The 22269-nt window shown below is 44.6% G+C and overlaps 1 protein-coding gene across 1 annotated transcript in view; it reads right to left on the bottom strand.

Moving 5' to 3' along the window:
• The window catches only part of LOC124594269 (toll-like receptor 2 type-2), a 108922-nt gene that overhangs the window by 49048 nt on the left and 37605 nt on the right, over nucleotides 1-22269 (bottom strand). The window contains exons 3-4 of the mRNA XM_047132633.1: nucleotides 21914-22245; nucleotides 6037-6553 (exon numbers count right to left, since the gene is read on the bottom strand). Of these exons, the coding sequence (XP_046988589.1) occupies nucleotides 6037-6553; nucleotides 21914-22245 (849 nt within the window). The remainder of the gene's footprint in view (nucleotides 1-6036; nucleotides 6554-21913; nucleotides 22246-22269) is intronic.

Raw genomic sequence — 22269 nt, 5'->3', positions numbered from 1 at the left:
CCTATTCACAATAAAGTGCCTGGCAGAGGGTTCAATGAACCACCTTCAAGCTGTCTCTCTACCGTTCCATTCTCGAACGGCACGCGGGAAAAACGAGCACTTAAATTTTTCTGTGCGAGCCCTGATTTCCCTTATTTTATCGTGATGACCATATCTCCCTATTTAGGTGGGTGGCAACATAATTGTTTCGCAATCGGAGGAGAAAACTTGTGATTGAAATTTCATGAGAAGATCCCGTCGCAACGAAAAACGCCTTTGTTTTAATGATTGCCACTCCAATTCACGTATCATGTCTGTGACACTATCTCCCCTATTTCGCGATAATACAAAACGAGCTGCTCTTCTTTGTACTTTTTTTATGTCATCCGTTAGTCCCATCTGATGCGGATCCCACACCGTACAGCAATACTTCAGAATAGTGCGGACAAGCGTGGTGAAAGCTGTCTCTTTAGTAGACCTGTTGCACCTCCTAAGTGTACTGCCAATGAATCGCAGTCTTTGGTTTGCTCTACCCACAATATTATCTATGTGATCGTTCCAATATAGGTTATTTGTAATTGTAATCCCTAAGTTCAAAAATGTTCATTTGTGTGTGTGAAATCTTATGGGACCTAACTGCTAAGGTCATCAGTCCCTATGCTTACACACTACTTAACCTAAATTGTCCTAAGGACAAACACACACACCCATGCCCGAGGGAGGACTCGAACCTCCGCCGGGACGAGCCCCACAGTCCATGACTGCAGCGCCCTGGACCGCTCGGCTAATCCCGCGCGGCGATCCCTAAGTATTTAGTTGAATTTATAGCCTTCAGATTTGTGTGACTTATCGCGTAATCGAAATTAAGCTGATTTCTTTTAGTACTCATGTGAATAACTTCACACTTTTCCTTATTCACAATTAATTGCCACTTTTCGCACCATACAGATGTCTTATCTAAATCATTTTGCAAGTCGTTTTGATCATCTGATGACTTTGCAATACGGTAAATGACAGCATCATCTGCAAAGAATCTAAGACGGCTACTCAGATTGTCTGCTATGTAGTTAATACAGATCAGGAACAATAGAGGGCCTAAAAACACTTCCTTGGGGAACGCCGGATATTACTTGTTTTACTTGATGACTTTCCGTCTATTACTACGAACCGTGACCTTTCTGACAGGAAATCACGAATCCAGTCGCACAACTGAGGCGATACTCCGTAGCCACGCAGTTTGGTTAGAACGGTGTCGAAAGCCTTCTGGAAATCTAAAAATATGGACTCAATTTGACATCCCTTGTCTATATCACTTATTACTTCATGAGTATAAAGAGCTAGTTGTGTTTCACAAGAAAGATATTTTCTGAAACCGTGGTGACTATGTGTCAATATATCTTTTTCTTGAGGTACTTCATGAGGTTCGAATACAGTATATTTTTCAAAACCCTACTGCAAATCGACTTTAGTGATATAGGCCTGCAAATCAGTGGATTACTCCTACTTCCCTTTTTGGGTATTGATGTGACTTGAGCAATTTTCTAGTCTTTAGGTCCGGATCTTCCTGTGAGCAAGTGGTTGTATATAACTGCGAAATATGGAGCTGTTTTATCAGCATACTCTGAGAGGAATGTGACTGGTATACAATCTGGACCGGAGGTCTTGCCTTTATTGAGTGATTTAAGTTGATTCGTTACTCCGAGGATATCTACTTCTATGTTTCTCATCTTGGCAGTTGTTCTTGATTGGAATTCAGGAATATTTACTTCGTCTTCTTTGGTGAAGGAGTTTCGGAAAACCGTGTTTAAGAAGTCTGCTTTAGTGACATTGTCATCAGTGACCTCACCGTTGTTATCGCACAGTGAAGCTATTGATTTCGTCTTACCACTGGTGTACTTTATGTATGACCAGAATCTCTTTGGGTTTTCTGCCAGATTTCAAGACACGTGTATGGACCGACCAGACTATCGCTTTCCAAGCCGGCTCAAATGTTGACAGAAAAGCGATCTTGGTGCGGATTTTCTCGTGCCCACATGTGTTGATTGCGGCTGTTAAAGAAACGCTCTCGTGTAAAGGATGTCTCATCCGTAAAAATAGTCGGTTCGTGAAGTCCGGCTGAATGGCACTCCTTTGCAAAAACCACTGGCAGAATTCAGTTCGACGTGGAAAAACCTCTGGGTTAAGATCGTGAACCTTCTGAAGGCTCTTCCTCTTGAAGTCCGGGTGTACGCACTGTGCATTGACGACCTCGTCCGTCGGGCTTTCACGCCTGTAACGCCAAAAGAATTCACCTGTTCCGAAGTAGGCCTTAAATGCTCATGCGTCATTACGAGAGTATGCCAGTGAAGAAAATGTTCCTCAAGTGAACCTGTCTGTCGTAGGGACCTGAGAATGACAGTAAATGTGCGTGGATCTGGCATTCGATGATTCGATAACCTCCGAACGTAGAAACGTCGCGCAGCGTGAGCAATTCCTTCCTCCGCCCCTTAAGCACAGTGTCTGTCCTCTCACGAGTCCTTCGTTTCCTGTCCGCTCAACACAGTAACAAACGAAAGAGTGACCTCATTCGATGGCAAACTGATGCAGGGCGAACCAGACCCTGCAGTGTGCACAGGTGCTACCCTCTGTGCAATAACTAGGAAACAGGCATTTGCACAGCCAAAAGCAACACGTTCACGTTCCAGTAAGAAAACTTGTAATGTTGTCCCGTCTGGAATGCCCACAGCTATGTCTACTACAGCGTTTGCAAATAAAGATCGTAAACCTTGAACCCAACCTCTCTTTTACCTTGATGTCACAAACACATTGAAATCGTTGGCCTGCAGACCTGCCACTATGACGGCTCGGATGGATATATATATGACAGGCTCCGACCAAGTAGGTGAGTGGTCAGTGAAGGCTGTAGGAGAGTGGTCAGTGGAAGCTACTAGCTCATGAAAAGTTAAGAACTGAGGTCAGGTGGGAAGTGTGTCCAGATGGGTGAGGCGGTTAAGACAACCGCTCACCTAAAGTGGAAGATCTAGTTTGGGGTCCCGGTCCAGCACAAATTTTGAGCTTTCGTCATCGATTATATTGATGCCCGACTGCGGCTAAAGTCCTTCAATCCTTCCAAATTTGGTATTTAGGCTGCTGTGTCAAACAACTGTATGATTTCTGATCTGTCAGACGGGACATTTCCGACAGAACAGATGCCCTTCGTCAAGGTCACATCAGTCTGTGGATTTCCCTATTTGTGATCCGTATCGTCGCTGAAAGGACTCCCCATTCATTTCTGCTTCACTTATTTTCCTTACCGCATCATCTACCCGCAACGACATAGGGCGGCACTCTGTCCTGTGGGTGGCAGTGGTCATAATGTTTTGGCTCATCTGTATACGTACATAGTTACGTATAGATATATTCAAAACATTAATTTGAATGTTGCTGTCTGAGTCTTAGGCAATTTTTATGATCTGACATAGTCCTACATAGGGGCGACAAAATAACACTGACCAGAAAGGCAGTATTGACCCTCTTTGATGACCATCACAGAAGATGCCTGAAGTGGCAACCATTGACGTCGATGCGGTGCTGTTCAAATGGCTCTGAGCACTATGGGACTCAACTGCTGAGGTCATTAGTCCCCTAGAACTTAGAACTAGTTAAACCTAACTAACCTAAGGACATCACAAACATCCATGCCCGAGGCAGGATTCGAACCTGCGACCGTAGCGGTCTTGCGGTTCCAGACTGCAGCGCCTTTAACCGCACGGCCACTTCGGCCGGCCGATGCGGTGCTGTGTTGGATTCTTAAGTCTTTGAGATAACTGTAGCTGCTTATAGCGGCAACGGCGTTTGCAGTGTTTTGCTACTCCTCTGCCAGTGGTTATTTGAGTACACCTGACCATTCTATTTGTCCCACCGGTAAAAATCACAGAGAGAGGTTTCAGGCGAACGAGATGGTCAGGAAACTTAACTGCACCTGTTGATTGTGCTCTCCTCACCAAATACTTCCCCTTGGCATAAACTCATGAGGTTGGCAAGGTGTTTTCACAGAATAAGTGAAGGTGAAAATCCAAAATTGTTACTTTATAATTATATCATGAGAAGAATTTTTCCTTTGTCACTTTTTAGCGGTCTTCAAACTTGATATTAAAACATTCCCGAAAGTCATGGAATCCCTGGGACCAGTACCTTGCCAGTATTACTGTCCACAAAGGGCAAAAAGCGTCAATATGCTCGCTTCCGCGAATGGACATACTTTCTGTACACATACATGGAACCACCAGTGCGCGAGTATTAATCACACCTGACCAATTTCTTAATAATTGTTCAAAATTTTGAGTGCATGAGTTGCTGATGCTGTTTATTTTCATCTGTTCGCAGTTGTGTGAGTGAATAGGAATTCCTTTCACTTTAAATCCTGATATTTTTTCTTAAAAGATCCTTATAGTCCTTTCATGGAGATGTTGAACAAGTAAAAAGATAATGAGTATCCTTGTCTTAGCCTATTTCTGACTTTGGCTTTGTAATGTTCTCGCCATATCTGTTTTTTTATATATATGTTTAGTATTGTTCATCTACCATATGTTTCCAGTGTAAATGTATATCTTCCAAGATCTTTAATAGTTTTTACAGGGAAAGTTATCGGGCGATCTAGATGGGCAAGAAACTTAACAGTATCTGTTGATTGTTCTCTCTTCACCAAAAACCCCATGCATTCCTGACGAGGCTGTCAAGCCAGTGTGTGCTGTTGCTCCGTCTTGGTGAAAATGTCGATACAGTCGTTCAACTTATGTGAGTAGATCCATGTTGTTGTTGTGGTCTTCAGTCCTGAGACTGGTTTGATGCAGCTCTCCATGCTACTCTATCCTGTCCAAGCTTCTTCATCTCCCAGTACCTACTGCAGCCTACGTCCTTCTGAATCTGCTTAGTGTATTCATCTCTTCGTCTTCCTCTACGATTTTTACCCTCCACGCTGCCCTACAGTACTAAATTGGTGATCCCTCGATGCCTCAGAACATGTCCTACTAACCGATCCCTTCTTCTAGTCAAGTTGTACCACAAACTCCTCTTCTCCCCAATTCTATTCAGTACCTCCTCATTAGTTATGTGATCTACCCATCTAATCTTCAGGATTCTTCTGTAGCACCAGATTTAAAGAGCCTTCTATTCTCTTCTTGTCCAAACTATTTATCGTCCACGTTTCACTTCCATACATGGCTACACTCCATACAAATACTTTCAGAAACGACTTCCTGTCACTTAAATCAATACTCGATGTTAACAGATTTATCTTCTTCAGAAACGCTTCACTTGCCATTGCCAGTGTACATTTTATATCCTCTCTACTTCGACCATCATCAGTTATTTTGCTCCCAAAATAGCAAAACTCCTTTACTACTTTAAGTGTCTCATTTCCTAATCTAATTCCCTCAGCATCACCCGACTTAATTCGACTACATTCGATTATCCTCGTTTTGCTTTTGTTGATGTTCATCTTATATCCTCCTTTCAAGACACTGCCCATTCCGTTCAACTGCTCTTCCAAGTCCTTTGCTGTCTCTGACAGAATTACAATGTCATCGGCGAACCTCAAAGTTTTTATTTCTTCTCCCTGGATTTTAATACCTACTCCGAACTTGTCTTTCGTTTCCTTTACTGCTTGTTCAATATACAGATTGAGTAGCATCGGGGAGAGGCTACAACCCTGTCGCACTCCCTTCCCAACCACTGCTTCCATTTCATGCTCCTCGACTCTTATAACTGCCATCTGTTTTCTGTACAAATTGTAAGTAGCCTTTCCCTCACTGTAATTTACCCGTCTCACCGGGTTGATCCATATATGGATTAAATAGTTGCCAGCTAATACTGTCAAATACCTTTTCTATAGCAATAAAAGTTGTTTAAGTATCCCTATTTGATTCCAACCTTCTCTCTAGTAAGCTTCTGGGCAGTAGATCCAGAAGTGTTTTAATGAAGTCCTTGGGTACGCAAGAGCTTCCTATGCGTGTTCTCGTAAATGACAGTAACATTATCATGTGTTTGGGTTAATACATTAGACATAAATGTCGTTACCTCAGCATGTCAGCACTGCCATCCCAGGAAGAAATTTGATTGTGTTCGACGTCAAGGAGCAGGACGTTACTGCTCTGGCAGAAGCTGTTGCAGTCTGGTAGCGTTCGCAGGTGATTGAACGCAAAGCTGAGAAGTCCCTCCCTGCAGTCCTGTATCGACAGCTGCGGATATTCGGTCAGTTGGTTTCTAGAGACGTCGAGGTACTGCAGCTGGCTGAGTCCACGCAGTGCCCCTCCCAGTGAGGTCAGCTGGTTCTGCGAGATGTCGAGCAGCTCGAGGTTGGGGACCCCCCGGAAGGCGTCCTGCTCCTGGTGCAGGCAGCACAGGCCAGTGTTGCGCAGGCTGAGCTCCCTCAAGCGCGGCAGCGGCGGCAGCTGCCCGGCCAGGCGGCGCAGCCTCGCCCCGCACATGTTCAGCTCCTCCAGCTTCCGCATGCTCGCAATGGCCGCCGGTATCGATGTCAGACGGTTGTCTCTCAGGTCCAGTCTTTCCAGCGCCGGCATCAGGACGTGCGCATCTGTCAAAAACAGTAATCAGACACTCGAACAAGACTGACTTTTTTATTTTCCTCAAACTAATTCAAGTTCCTTAATCTATCATATTTAGGGCAGTAATTATCTTATAAGAAAGATTAAGGAAAGGCAAACCTACGTTTATAGCATTTGTAGACTTAGAGAAAGCTTTTGACAATGTTCACTGCAGTACTTCTTTCAAATTCTAAAGGTGGCAGGAGTAAAATACAGGGAGCGAAAGTCTATTTACAATTTGTACAGAAACCAGATGGCAGTTATAAGAGTCTAGGGGCATGAAAGGGAAGCAGTGGTTGGGAAGGGAGTGAGACAGGGTTATAGCCTCTCGCCGATGTTATTCAATCTGTATATTGAGCAAGCAGTAAAGGAAACAAAAGAAAAATTCGGAGTAGGTATTAAAATCCATGGAAAAGAAATAAAAACTTCGTGCTTCGCCGATGACATAGTAATTCTGTCAGAGACAGCAAAGGACTTGGAAGAGCAGTTGAACGGAATGGACTGTGTATTGAAAGGAGGATATAAGATGAACATCAAAAAAAGCAAAACGAGGATAATCGAATGTAGTCGAATTAAGTCGGGTGATGCTGAGGGAATTAGATTAGGAAATGAGACACTTAAAATAGTAAAGCAGTTTTGCTATTTGGGGAGCAAAATAACTGATGATGGTCGAAGTAGAGAGGATATAAAATGTAGACTGGCAATGGCAAGCAAAGCGTTTCTGAAGAACAGAAATTTGCTAACATTGAATATACATTTAAGTGTCAGGAAGTCGTTTCTGAAAGTATTTTTATGGAGTGTAGCCATGTATGGAAGTGAAACGTGGACGATAAATTGTTTGGACAAGAAGAGAATAGAAGCTTTCGAAATGTGGTGTTACAGAAGAATGCTGAAGATTAGATGGGTAGATCACATAACTAATGATGAGGTATTGAATAGAATTGGGGAGAAGAGGAGTTTGTGGCACAACTTGAAAAGAAGAAGTGACCAGTTGGTAGGGCATGTTCTAAGGCATCAAGGGAACACAAATTTAGCATTGGAGAGCAGCGTGGAGGGTAAAAAGCGTAGAGGGAGACCAAGAGATGAATACACTAAGCAGATTCAGAAGGACGTAGGTTGCAGTAAGTACTGGGAGATGAAGAAGCTTGGACAGGATAGGGTAGCATGGAGAGCTGCATCAAACCAGTCTCAGGACTGAAGACCACAACAACAACAACAGGTTAGTAATATTGAACTACACTACTGTTTGGAGAGAGAGAAACATCAAGACCGACATATGTGATCACAATAAAATTTATTTCACCGACTAGGATCATGATTGGCATTACGGACCTGTACGTGCACTGTGACTACGGAAATTCAGTATGGAATAGCGCCACCATATGTTACAGTCAGAGCCACTACACGTCGTAGCATGGAATCTAGGAGCGCTTGAATATGCTGCTGGGGAATATTCTCCCATGCGGTTTGAATGTGCGTCCTAAAGCATCAACTGTGACTGGCGGAGGACCTGAATGAACGAGTTGCTGACTGACCATATCCTAGACATGTTCTATAGGCGACATGTCAGGTGAATGGGGAAGCCGTGGAAGCAGTGGTACCCGTCATTCGTCGAAGAGGGCTTGCACATTCCTCGTCATATGCGGCCGAGCGTTGTCCTGCTGAAATGTGACATGTGGAACGGCCTGCAGGAGGAGCAGTGCGGTAGCTATTCAGACTGCCCGCAAGGCATAGAAGGCGAGATCGTTTGTTACAGGCTATAGCGCACCAAACCATCACACTTGGCGTATGTCCACTATGCCGCTCAACAATACAGTCTGCCCGATTGCGTTCACCATGGCTGCGTCGAACGCGTGTGCGGCAATCATTGTAGGACAAGTTGAAGCAAGACTCCTCCGAAAACACTACACTTTGCCACTCACAAGGGAACCTCCCCATCGCATCCCCTTCAGATTTAGTTATAAGTTGCCACAGTGGATAGGCCTTGAAAATCTGAACACAGATCAATCGAGAAAACAGGAAGAAGTTGTGTGGAACTATGAAAAAAATAAGCTAAATATACAAATTGAGTAGCCCTTGTGGAAGATAGGCAACATCAAGGAGACTGTGAGTTCAGGAGCGCCATGGTCCCGTGGTTAGCGTGAGCAGCTGCGGAACGAGAGGTCCTTGGTTCAAGTCTTCCCTCGAGTGAAAAGTTCAATTTTTTATTTTCAGACAATTATTATCTGTCCGTCCGTCCGTCCGTCCGATGCGATCACTTTTTTGGGAGTGATTATCACATCCACAAGAGAACCTACATCGGAAAAGGTAGAAGAATCTTTTTACCCATTCGCCAAGTGTACAAGTTAGGTGGGTCGACAACATATTCCTGTCATGTGACGCACATGGCGTCACCAGTGTTGTATAGAATATATCAGACGTTTTTTCCTGTGGAGGAATCTACATCTACATCTACATCTACATTGATACTCCGCAAGCCACCCAACGGTGTGTGGCGGAGGGCACTTTACGTGCCACTGTCATTACCTCCCTTTCCTGTTCCAGTCGCGTATGGTTCGCGGGAAGAACGACTGTCTGAAAGCCTCCGTGCGCGCTCTAATCTCTCTAATTTTACATTCGTGATCTCCTCGGGAAGTATAAGTAGGGGGAAGCAATATATTCGATACCTCATCCAGAAACGCACCCTCTCGAAACCTGGCGAGCAAGCTACACCGCGATGCAGAGCGCCTCTCTTGCAGAGTCTGCCACTTGAGTTTATTAAACATCTCCGTAACGCTATCACGGTTACCAAATAACCCAGTGACGAAACGCGCCGCTCTTCTTTGGATCTTCTCTATCTCCTCCGTCAACCCGACCTGGTACGGATCCCACACTGATGAGCAACACTCAAGTATAGGTCGAACGAGTGTTTTGTAAGCCACCTCCTTTGTTGATGGACTACATTTTCTAAGCACTCTCCCAATGAATCTCAACCTGGTACCCGCCTTACCAACAATTAGTTTTATATGATCATTCCACTTCAAATCGTTCCGTACGCATACTCCCAGATATTTTACAGAAGTAACTGCTACCAGTGTTTGTTCCGCTATCATATAATCATACAATAAAGGATCCTTCTTTCTATGTATTCGCAATATATTACATTTGTCTATGTTAAGGGTCAGTTGCCACTCCCTGCACCAAGTGCCTATCCGCTGCAGATCTTCCTGTATTTCGCTACAATTTTCTAATGCAGCAACTTCTCTGTATACTACAGCATCATCCGCGAAAAGCCGCATGGAACTTCCGACACTATCTACTAAGTCATTTATATATATTGTGAAAAGCAATGGTCCCATAACACTCCCCTGTGGCACGCCAGAGGTTACTTTAACGTCTGTAGACGTCTCTCCATTGATAACAACATGCTGTGTTCTGTTTGCTAAAAACTCTTCAATCCAGCCACACAGCTGGTCTGATATTCCGTAGGCTCTTACTTTGTTTATCAGGCGACAGTGCGGAACTGTATCGAACGCCTTCCGGAAGTCAAGAAAAATAGCATCTACCTGGGAGCCTGTATCTAATATTTTCTGGGTCTCATGAACAAATAAGGCGAGTTGGGTCTCACACGATCGCTGTTTCCGGAATCCATGTTGATTCCTACATAGTAGATTCTGGGTTTCCAGAAATGACATGATACGCGAGCAAAAAACATGTTCTCAAATTCTACAAGAGATCGACGTAAGAGATATAGGTCTATAGTTTTGCGCATCTGCTCGACGACCCTTCTTGAAGACTGGGACTATCTGTGCTCTTTTCCAATCATTTGGAACCCTCCGTTCCTCTAGAGACTTGCGGTACACGGCTGTTAGAAGGGGGGCAAGTTCTTTCGCGTACTCTGTGTAGAATCGAATTGGTATCCCGTCAGGTCCAGTGGACTTTCCTCTATTGAGTGATTCCAGTTGCTTTTCTATTCCTTGGACACTTATTTCGATGTCAGCCATTTTTTCGTTTGTGCGAGGATTTAGAGAAGGAACTGCAGGGCGGCGTTCACGTGCCCATTCCAGTTTACGGCATTGGAGGGTTCTGATCAATGGAAGCCGACGGAGCGGCATGCGAGCCACGAATCCAGCCCGCACAAGACGGCTCGGACCGTCGACGCAGACATATCCACATCCGATGCAGTGCTCCAATGTCGCGCCAGCACTGTCGAAGAAGCTGTTCTGTCCGTTACGGCCAAGCGGTCAACATGACAGTCGTCTCACGCTGCAGTCGCATTATGTCGTCCAGTCCCTGTCAGTTCTGTGTACGGCCCTCTTCTCTCCACAGAATCCACATGCGCCTCACTGCTGAAGCAGCGTGCCCTGTACGAGTCGCAGAGTTATGGAACGACAGACCCGCCTCCCGTTCGAATGCACTCACGTGCCGATATTCCACACTATGATGCCGGCGGGACAAAGTGGAACTTTGTTTCACATTTCTGTTCTGCACGACAGTTCCGCATTGACTGAGCGTTGCGTCTGGCCACACAAAATAGAGCGCTATTGGGCCTACGTGCACACCACCTCTGCGCCATGTAAATCACTTATACTGGTTCTGCTGTTCTACATCCACTTACTGGGCGTGTCACAGGCCATTGATACATCTACATCTACATCTACATGATTACTCTGCAATTCACATTTAAGTGCTTGGCAGAGGGTTCATCGAACCACAATCATACCATCTCCCTACCATTCCACTCCCGAACAGCGCGCGAGAAAAACTAACACCTAAACCTTTCTGTTCGAGCTCTGATTTCTCTTATTTTATTTTGATGATCATTCCTACCTATGTAGGTTCGGTTCAACAAAATATTTTCGCATTCGGAAGAGAAAGTTGGTGACTGAAATTTCGTAAATAGATCTCGCCGCGACGAAAAACGTCTTTGCTTTAATGACTTCCATCCCAACTCGCGAATCATATCTGCCACACTCTCTCCCCTATTACGTGATAATACAAAACGAGCTGCCCTTTTTTGCAGCCTTTCGATGTCCTCCGTCAATCCCACCTAGTAAGGATCCCACACCGCGCAGCAATATTCTAACAGAGGACGAACGAGTGTAGTGTAAGCTGTCTCTTTAGTGGACTTGTTGTATCTTCTAAGTGTCCTGCCAATGAAACGCAACCTTTGGCTCGCCTTCCCCACAATATTATCTATGTGGTCTTTCCAACTGAAGTTGTTCGTAATTTTAACACCCAGGTACTTAGTTGAATTGACAGCCTTGAGAGTTGTACTATTTATCGAGTAATCGAATTCCAACGGATTTCTTTTGGAACTCATGTGGATCACCTCACAGGATGTCTTATCACGCCCACCACTTAGAAAACTGTAGTTTTCGCAATTACTCGTTGGATGGTTCAAATCACCAACGATGATTACCGTATGATGGGGGAACTTGCGTACAAGTGAACTGAGGTTTTCTCTAAAGTTCTCGGTTTCATCAGGAGATGAGTCTGGTGGGCGATAGAAGGATTCAATCTTCTTATGCCCACCTCTGATACTGAGTCTTGCCCAATCAATCTCTCATACAGTTTCAATTTCTATCTCGCTGGATCTGAGTTTCCTGTCTACTGCGACAAGCACATCACCCGTATTTCCTATTTACCTATCTTTCCGCTTCACACTTCAATTTTCCCCAAAAATCTCTCTGATATCAATTTCACGTTTCAACCAGCTCTCTGTAGCTAGTATTATGTGAGCTTCACTGCTTTTCATGAACTCTTCCCACTCTGGCACTTTGTTACGAATGCTTCGGCAGTTTACCATTAGGATTTTAATACTCTTACTTGTGGGAGGCATTTCTTTAGATCTTACACTGACACTTCTGTGTTTCCTACAGCTGTCGTTATCTGGATTGGATGGAGAGTCACCTAATCTAAAAAAACTGTTGTGTGCACCCCATATACAGTCAGTTACCTGAGTAATGTCTGATGTGTAGTGCACACCTGACCTATTTAGGGGGACCCTACAGATCTCAACCCTATGGCGCTAGTCAAGGAAATTGCAGCCTAACCTGTCACAGAACTTTCGATGTCTCTTCTGGTTCAATCCTTCCACTTGACTCAGAACCAAAGCGCCAGATTGTGAGCTTTATTGAAACTGCACGCGCTTGGCTGTCTTCTCATCCTTCTCCGTAAGTCGCTGGAATGTCATACTGGCTGCGTAAGAAAGTCTACCGTTATCATCATTAAAATTAGGAGATATTCAACGATAAGACATTTGATTGCGAACAATGCATCCCATAGGTTTCTTGGCGACAGGTTGTTGCTAATTGGTCAGTAATCATAAAGTGATTTTTAGGGATAAGAAATTGTTTTCAATCATTCGGCCTAATTGCAGACCCCAGTACAATTCTTTGGTCCTGCTGTCATTATCCATTCGTTTTTCGTGAGTCATTTCTGAAATATTTTTGTCAGTATTGTCTTGGTTGTTTCCTTCTGCCATGAACTGCTACCAAGAATGTATCTAAGGTCACTTTGCTTTCTGGCATCCACATTGCCTTTCTTGTGCAAATGACTATTCTCTATTTTGTTTTGCCGACAATTATGGGGTTTAAGATATTAACTCTTTTGTAGTTTTTTCTTCAACATTTTCCACTCTCGTGAGTAAATCTCTCTCAGAGAGCCAAGCATTTTCCTTAAAACGATCTGCCCGTAGGCAATAAATTTTATTTCTTATGCCTTCTTCTCGGCAGTTAGAGCTCCGTGTGAGTAGCAGATTACTGTTGTATAGTGGAGACGTGACAATCTGATTTCGATTCTTTTTAAAAGTGGCTGTTTTCATTAAATACGTGAGCGAAACTAAATATCGTTTGTGAAGTGGTGACTGTCTTAACTCAGTTTCACATTCAAAGCCACTGCATTTGTGAAAAATATTTCGCTAATATTTAAAGTTTTTTCCGCTTTTGAATAAGAGATTGTCTACTACTAGAGGCTCCCCTTCATTATCAACATAGTTAAGATCATGAAAACTATTTTTCCCTAAGCGGTTTGCAAACTTTATGTTAGTAGGCTACAATGTTTCTTTATTTGGTAGCCATGAAATTGAGGCCTTTTCCGTTCTTACTTCATAGAAGATCAGTATAGACAAGGCAGGATTGCTCTGCCTACAAGAGTTTGCGATTTTGAGATTCACTGAATTGCATCTTCTTGCATTCTATTCTCTGTAAAGTTTGTTGTAAATACAACACAATTCGCCGAATCAGCGTTGCGAGAAACGGTAATTCTCGTAACATGGTATGTACTAGACGTTACCTGTGTACACTGCTGGATTCGTTTGCCAAAATTTAAGAAGCGTTAAAGATAGAAGGTCGAGAGTATGCGTTTTTTTAGTCCTTTCCTAGTTTTCATGGCTATTGCCAGTGTTCGATTCAATAAACATTTGGCTCCAGATCCTTGCGAGAACTAGTCTTCATTCATCTATTCCACCTGATATGTGGGATACGTAAGATAGAAATGAAGGGCGTATGAAGAAACAGTGACACTACAACATATTTTAGGAAATAGGTAGACTGGAATTTATAGTATTTGTAAATTTAGAAAAAGATTTCTACGTTGTTGACTGGAATACACTCATTGGAACTGTGAAGTTATCAGGCATAAAATACAATGACCGAGAGATTATCTACAACTTGTAGAGTAACCAGACTCGAGGCACTAGAGTTCGAAGGGTGTGAAATGGAGACAGTGATAGAAAAAGAATTGAGACTTGCCTTTCACATTATGGAATCTTTACGCTGAGGAAGCAGTGAGGGAAATCGAACACTAACCCGAGAATGAATTAAAGTTTATGAAGAAAAAAAACTTAAAGATTTGCTGATGAAATTGTAAGTCCGTCAGACATGGCAATGGACTTAGACGATCAGGTGAAGGGGATGTACAGTGCCCTGAAAAGAGTTTATGAGATGAACATAACTAAAAGTAAAACAAGCGGTATGGAGAGTCTTAGAATCAGATCAGGTGATTTTGAAGTAACTACAGTAGAAACTGAGACACTGAAAGTAGTAACTGGCGACGGAGAGACCATAGAGAACGTAAAATATAGAAGAGAAATAAAAAAAGGGTTTTTGAAACTGAGAAACCAACTATCGAATACAATTTTAAGTGTTGAGCAGTCTTTCCTGGTGGTTCTTATTTGTAGGAAAGTGTAATGCGGACGATAAACAGTCCAGGTGACAATCTTTTGAAATATGCTGATATAAAAGAATTCTGAGGATTAGGTGAGTAAATGGTGTAACTTACGAACAGATGCGGAATCGAATTGGCGGGAAAGGGGGGGGGGGAAGTTTTTATGTACAACATGACTAGAAGAAGCATGGTAGGAGACATCCTGAGGTTTGAAGGAATAATTATTATGGTAATGGAGAGAATTGAGAGGCCGGGGGGGGGGGGGGGGCGGTAAGATTTGTAAAGGGTGTCAAATCTTTGAATGCAGTAAGCAGGTTCAAATGGATGTGGGATGCTAACTAGAGTTATGCAGATACGAAAAGATTTGCCCAGGATAGCAGGGAGAGCTGCGGCAAAACACTCTTCGAAGAGATTGCTAGAAAAACAAGAAGCAGCGAGTTTTACAGTTAATACCTAGTGCTGTTCTGAGAAGAAAAGCCGATAGTAAGTTTGAATATTAGTATTTACATTTCAGTAATATCACAAATATTTTGTGAAATGTATAAACTTTGTTGTTAGCATTTTATCACTTTCCGAGCCATGGCACCTCTAACTTATGAGATAGAAAGGTTTTTACTTTGTTCTTTTGTAAGCTTTCTTGAGGTAAGCTGGCCTATAGCTACTATAGCTGATCTTTGATACCCTTGACACTGGAATGGGATGGAGTTGCTGTACGAGTTGGACCGCCGGCCGAAGTGGTCGAGCGGTTCTAGGCGCTGCAATCTGGAACCGCGCGACCGCTAAGGTCGCAGGTTCGAATCCTGCCTCGGGCTTGGATGTGTGTGATGTCCTTATTTTAGTTAGGTTTAAGTAGTTCTAAGTTCTAGGGGACTGATGACCTCAGAAGTTGAGTCCCATAGTGCTCAGAGCCATTTGAGCCATTTGAGTTGGACCCCCATATGTTCCGTCAGGGACAGATTGGGGATCCTGTTCACAAGAGGACTATCTCAACATTACTCTAACAGTTTATAGAGACAAGTGCCATGTGTGGATGATCATTGTCCTGTTGCAAAATGACACCACAATTAGTCAAATGAGAGGTAATGCACTGAAGCACCAAAGAAACTGGTATAGGCCTGCGTATTCAAATACAGAGATATGTAAACAGGCAGAATAAGGCGCTGCGTTCGGCAACGCCTATATAAGACAATAAGTGTGTGGCGCAGTTGTTTTAACGGACGACCATTTCACGAGTGTACCGTGAGTAATAGGAAACCCGTAAAACATCAAATCTCCGACATCACTGCAGCCGGAAATACATCCTGCAAGAACGGGATCAACTACACTGATCAGAATCGTTCAACGTGGCAGAAGTGCAGCCCTTCCGCAAATCGCTGCAGATTTCAGTGCTGGGCCATCGGCAAGTGTCAGCGTGCAAACCATTCAACGAAATATCATCGATATCGGCTTTCAGAGCCGAAGGCCCACTCGTGTACCCTTGCTGACTGCACGACACAAAGCTTTACGTCTCACCTGGGCCCGTCAACACCGACGTTAGATAGTTGATGACTGGAAACATGTTGCCTGCTCGGACGATTCTCGTATAGATTTATCTAGCGGATGGACGTGTATGGTTATGGAGACAACCTCATGAATCCATGGACCCTGCATGTCAGCAGGGGACTGTTCAACCTGGTGGAGGCTTTTTAATAGTGTGAAATGTGTGCAGTTGGAATGATATGGGACCCCCGATAAGTCTAGATACGACTGACAAGTGACACGTACGTAAGCACCCTGTCTGATCATCTGCATTCATTCATGTCCATTGTGCATTCCGACGGACGTGGGAAATTCCAGGAGGACAATGCGACACCCCACACGTCCAAAATTGCTACAGAATGGCTCCAGGAACACTCTTCTGAGTTTAAACACTTCCGCTTGCCACCAGACTCCTCAGACATGAACATTATTGAGCATATCGGGGGTGTCTTGCAACGTGCTGTTCAGAAGAGATATCCACCCCCTCGTACCACGGATTTATGGACAGCCCTGCAGGGTTCAAGGTGTCAGTTCCCTCCAGCGCTACTTCAGACGTTAGTCGAGTCCATGCCAGGTCGGGGCCCTACACGATATTACGTAGATGTACAACTTTATTTGGCTCTTCAGTGTTTATGAGGACGCAGGATGTCCGTGGCGTATCACTTTGCAGTCACTACCAGTCGTGAGCCGATGTTACACCCGATGGCTCCCCACGTCAAAATTAACAACGCTGTGCCTCTACAAAATATTAGAAGATTTGCACCTCTCTCAAGGCCACCGCCTTACTCGCCGCGTATGGTAATCCGATTTAAAGCAGAACCGCGATTCATCGCTTACAGCGACGCCATTCATGTTCCCCGGTCACGGCAACACTTCAAAGGCAGTCGTTTGTGTTGTGGTATTAACGGCAGCCTACGCATGGGCTGACAATTCCCTAGTCCTACAGCAGCTAGTCTCTGAACAAAGACTCAGATTTTTGCAGGGTGTCCATTACTTCTTCTTGGATGGCAGGTGCAGATGAGAAGGGGTTACAATGTCGTTGGTGGTTTCATGTGACAGAATGAGACCTTGATGGCGAGTATGCCTGCTGTCACGTCCCATTCAGTCTAACTTCAGGACTCTGTCGTATCCCAGCGCCCCACAAATCTGGATATTGGACGTTTAAACCAGTTGGCCAAATGGAAACATGCAATGAGGTCATTTTCAAACTCTGGCAAGTGCTGATAACGCCGTGTCACACCAGTACGCGGCATCTCTATGTCCTTCACAGGAATGACTCAACATATGACGCTGTCCGAGCCGCTTGTATACATTACGAGTGCAGGTACCAAAACCAAAAGCGAGCAACACTAACTCCGCTGGCCATCCTACCGGTCATAGAGAATTTCCACTCTAAACATATACATACCCGCCGATGGTATGTACGTGTACGAAGTTACATTGGCATCCGACCATGTCTTCTGGGTACTTCACTTTTTTAATTAGACAATTGTGGTATGCGAAGTTCTAGAACATGCGGTCTACTTATAATATTTCGGGTTTCCGACGTGACGTTTCTCCTCAGAACCCCTCCACTGTGTCCTTAGCATTTGTTCCCTGCTCACTACACAGTGACTCTGCGCTCGTCGTTCATCTTCGCAAATTACTGTAAATGTGACAGTCAGTTCCCTATACGGCCTGATTTGCTCATTGGGCGTTATTGGGTTACTGGACGGCCACTAATCTGGTCTCTCATTTCCATCACTGAGTCAGTCTGAAGACTTTTAAAGCACCCTTGCGCGGTGTCCTTCGACTGGAGGCAGTCGACAGTGGTCCTGCTGGGGAAAGTAATTGTCGTCACCAGTGTTGATTTACAGTGTGCAGTTCATTAACCCCAGGGTGTGCGCTAATGCGCTGTGTTAAATCCCAAACTTCTCTACTCTGTCGCCTTTATTGCGTCCTTATCATGTTAATAATAACGAACCGTTCGTCAGATGAGGATGTTAAGCTGGATGTTCCTTTTTTTTTTTTCAAGAGAGGTTGCTTACTTGCCGGCAGCAGGTTTAACTCTCTTGGTATTTCATTCCACAATCACTCATATTGTCAGGAACATGGTATTACGAGGGGCGTCCGATAAGTAATGCATCACATTTTTTCCCGGCCAGTTACGGTCGGAAAGACGCGGAATTTGATGGGGGACATCGGGGAATATTCTCGCTTCATCTCCGATAGTTTCATGAAGTTCCAATAGGTGCCGGCCTATACATAGTCTTCAAAATGGCATCTGTACCGGAGGTGCGTTCCAAGTACACTAATGGCCATTAAAATTGCTACACCAAGAACAAATGCAGATGATAAACGGGTATTCATTGGACAAATATATTATACTAGAACTGACATGTGATTACATTTTCACGCAATTTGAGTGCATAGGTCCTGAGAAACCAGTACCCAGAACAACCACCTCTTGGCCGTAATAACGGCCTTGACACGCTTGGGCATTGAGTCAAACAGAGCTTGGATGGCGTGTACAGGTACAGCTGCCCATGCAGCTTCAACACGATACCACAGTTCATCAAGAGTAGTGACTGGCGTATTGTGACGAGCCAGTTACTCGGCCACCATTGACCAGACGTTTTGAATTGGTGAGAGATCTGGAGAATGTGCTGGCCAGGGCAGCAGTTGTACATTTTCTGTATCCAGAAAGGCCCGTACAGGACCTGCAACATGCGGTCGTGCATAATCCTGCTGAAATGTAGGGTTTCGCAGGGATCGAATGAAGGGTAGAGCCACGGGTCGTAACACATCTGAAATGTAACGTCCACTACTCAAAGTGCTGTCAATGCGAACAAGAGGTGACCGAGACATGTAACCAATGGCACTCCATACCACCACTCCGGGTGATACGCCAGTATGGCGATGACGCATACACGCTTCCAATATGGGTTCACCGCGATGTCGCCAAACACGGATGCGACCATCATGTTGCTGTAAACAGAACCTGGATTCACCCGAAAAAATGACGTTTTGCCATTCGTGCATCCAGGTTCGTCGTTGAGTACACCATCGCAGGCGCTCCTGTCTGTGATGCAGCGTCAGTGGTAACCGCAGCCATGGTCTCCGAGCTGATAGTCCACGCTGATGCAAACGTCGTCGAACTGTTCGTGCAGATGGTTGTTGTCTTGCAAACGTCCGCATCTGTCGGGACGTGGCTGCACGATCCGTTACAGGCATGCGGATAAGATGCCTGTCATCTCGACTGCTAGTAATACGAGACGGTTGGGATCCAGCACGGTGTTCCGTATTACCCTCCTGAACCCACCGATTCCGTATTGTGCTAACAGTCATTGGATCTCGACCAACGCGATCAGCAATGTCGTGATACGATAAACTGCAATCGCGATATGCTACAATCCGACCTTTATCAAAGTCCGAAACGTGATGGTACGCGTTTCTCCTCCTTACACGAGGCATCACAACAAAGTTTCACCAGGCAACGCCAGTCAACTGCTGTTTGTGTATGAGAAATTGGTTGGAAACTTTCCTCATGTCAGCACGTTGTAGGCGTTACCACCGGCGCCAACCTTGTGTGAATGCTCTGAAAAGCTAATCATTTGCGTATCACAGCATCTTCTTCCTGTCGGTTAAATTTCGCGTCTGTAGCACGTCACCTGCGAGGTGTAACAATTTTAATGGCCAGTAGTGTAGAAAGCTGTGACTGAGTTTCTTTTGATGGAAAGCCAGAGCATCGCAGATATTCGTAGGCGCTTGTGGAATGTGTACATTGACCTGACACTGAATAAAAGCAAGGTGAGTCGTCGTCTGTCATCATCGCAACGGATCTCCCGCGTGACGGCCGGCTGCACACAGCTGTGACTCCTGCAGTACTGAAGCGGGCGGACACTAATTTGAGGAGATCGACGCATCTCAAACATGTCGGCAGTGCTGACACACTGGTCCACCAGTTGGGGTACTCAAATGTGCGTTGCCGCTTTGTTTCTCACCGCCTAACAGGAGATCATGGACAGCAATATGTGCGGAATAGCTTGCGCGCTGTGAGGCTGATCGTTACAATTTCTTTGTCGACTACCACAGGCGATGAAACATGGGTTCATCACTTCGAACCGGAAACAAAACAGCAATCCATGGAGTGGAGCCACATCGCCTCTCCTCCGAAGAAAAAGTTCAAAGCTTCACCCTCAGCTGGTAAACTCGTGACCACGATCTTCTGAGCCTCTGAAGAGATTATTCTGTTCTAGGTCCTCCTTTCTGGTGCAACAATCAACTCTAGTGTGTATTGTACCACCCTCATAAAACTGAAATAACGACATCAGCACGTTCGTCGTCACAAAAATGGTAACGAACTGCTCCTTCCCCATGACAACCCAAGGCATCACCCAAGGATGCGCACCCGGCAGGAGCTCACAAAACTTGATTGGACAGTTTTCCCTCATCTAGCACCTTCCGACTTCTATCTTTGTGGTTCAATGAAGTATGTATTCCGCGGGTAGCAGTACGTGGATGATGGGGAGGTTATTTATGCTTCAAGACGCTGGCTCCAAAAATGGCTCTGAGCACTATAGGACTTAACTTCTGAGGTCATAAGTCCCCTAGAATTACTTAAACCTAACTAACCTAAGGACATGACACACATCCATACCCGAGGCAGGATTCGAACCTGCGACCGTAGCGGCCACGCGGTTCCAGACGCTGGCTCCGTGTCGAGCAGTAGAGTGGCGTAAGGCCGTTCCATTGAAGGGATATCTTGTTGAAAAATAGGGTTTTCTAGCCAAAAGAATGGGGAATGATATGATGAATGTCACTGCTGAGTTGCAATTCCCCTCAGTAATGTCCTGTAATCCCTATACTGATACAGATTTTTTCCTTTCGCCTTTATTTTATCATGTCGCACGTAATGCAGCAGCTAATCTTCAATACAGGAAAATGTAAGCACTAAAATACTCTGCGCCACTGTAGACTACAGAGGGACTGCTAAGTTTCAAGAGCTCTTAGTTGAGTGTAGGTATTTTATTGGATGCGTATAAGAGGGTGATACTGCTTGTCAACACACAGGCTACCCATCTCGAATAGCACCAAGGGGGCCACAAAACTCAACGTGCCAATCTGACCATCGGATCACCCATCAATGATATGTGCCTTCGCTCCATCAGACGGTGAGAAGATGTTTGGAATTTGATCCAGAACATTGGCACGAAGTCTAATGTTCAGGAATTTTAATCTAATATTTCTCCTTACCTTGCTGGTCAAATAATGAGCGTGAAAATTTTTTCCAGCACCAGCATTTGAACTATCGACCTGAGAGTTGAGCATCACCACTCCGGTGTACGTTGGTGACCATGGCTACGGAGGCAGTTGTCGACTGGAATAGTTTTGTCTGTTGTTTGGAACCCGTAACGTATCATCATGGCTGACTGTTTGGAAAATGCTGAAACACTGATGGACTACCAACTTTTGAGTTTACTTTGCGAAGAAAGTTGCTTGATATTCCTTGTGACTGATCTATTGAAATATTGAGATTTGTTCCTTCCATAGAGAGTAATATCGCCACCTTCCTGTGACCTGGGTGTACGCAGGACAGGAGCAAGGCAGAGAAGTGCGTAAATATTAGTTATGAAAGTGTGCATGCATGTGTTAGTGTTTCTCAGCACTAAGCAGAACTGCTCTAAGAAGAAGGTAATACGTACCCTCTGGGAAGTCTAGAATGGAGCTATTTGCGATTGTGAGCTGCTTTAACTTTGGCATCATTCCCAGTTTCAGATCTGTGCTGATATTGTCATTGTTGTAGAGCACCAATTTTTCGATGCTTGTCTTTCCCAAATTGTAGATGTTCGTTAAAGATATGGAACAGCGTGTATACCTCATGGTAATGCCATTGAAAGCTAAAGTGATAAAAAAAATTTCATGTTCTCGGAACACTGGGCTTGTGAAATTCCAAAACTCCGTCGAAGTACTGTTGTACTTTAGAGGACTCAGGGCTGCAACACTCTCGAGGATGTACACTTCAATCGGGCAGTCCCTGCAAATGATGTGGTAATACATA

This window comes from Schistocerca americana, chromosome 2 (genome assembly GCF_021461395.2).
Source record: "Schistocerca americana isolate TAMUIC-IGC-003095 chromosome 2, iqSchAmer2.1, whole genome shotgun sequence".
Lineage (NCBI taxonomy): Eukaryota > Metazoa > Arthropoda > Insecta > Orthoptera > Acrididae > Schistocerca > Schistocerca americana.
Note: the sequence above shows the minus strand (reverse complement) of the source record. Positions and strands in the feature narration are given on the sequence as shown.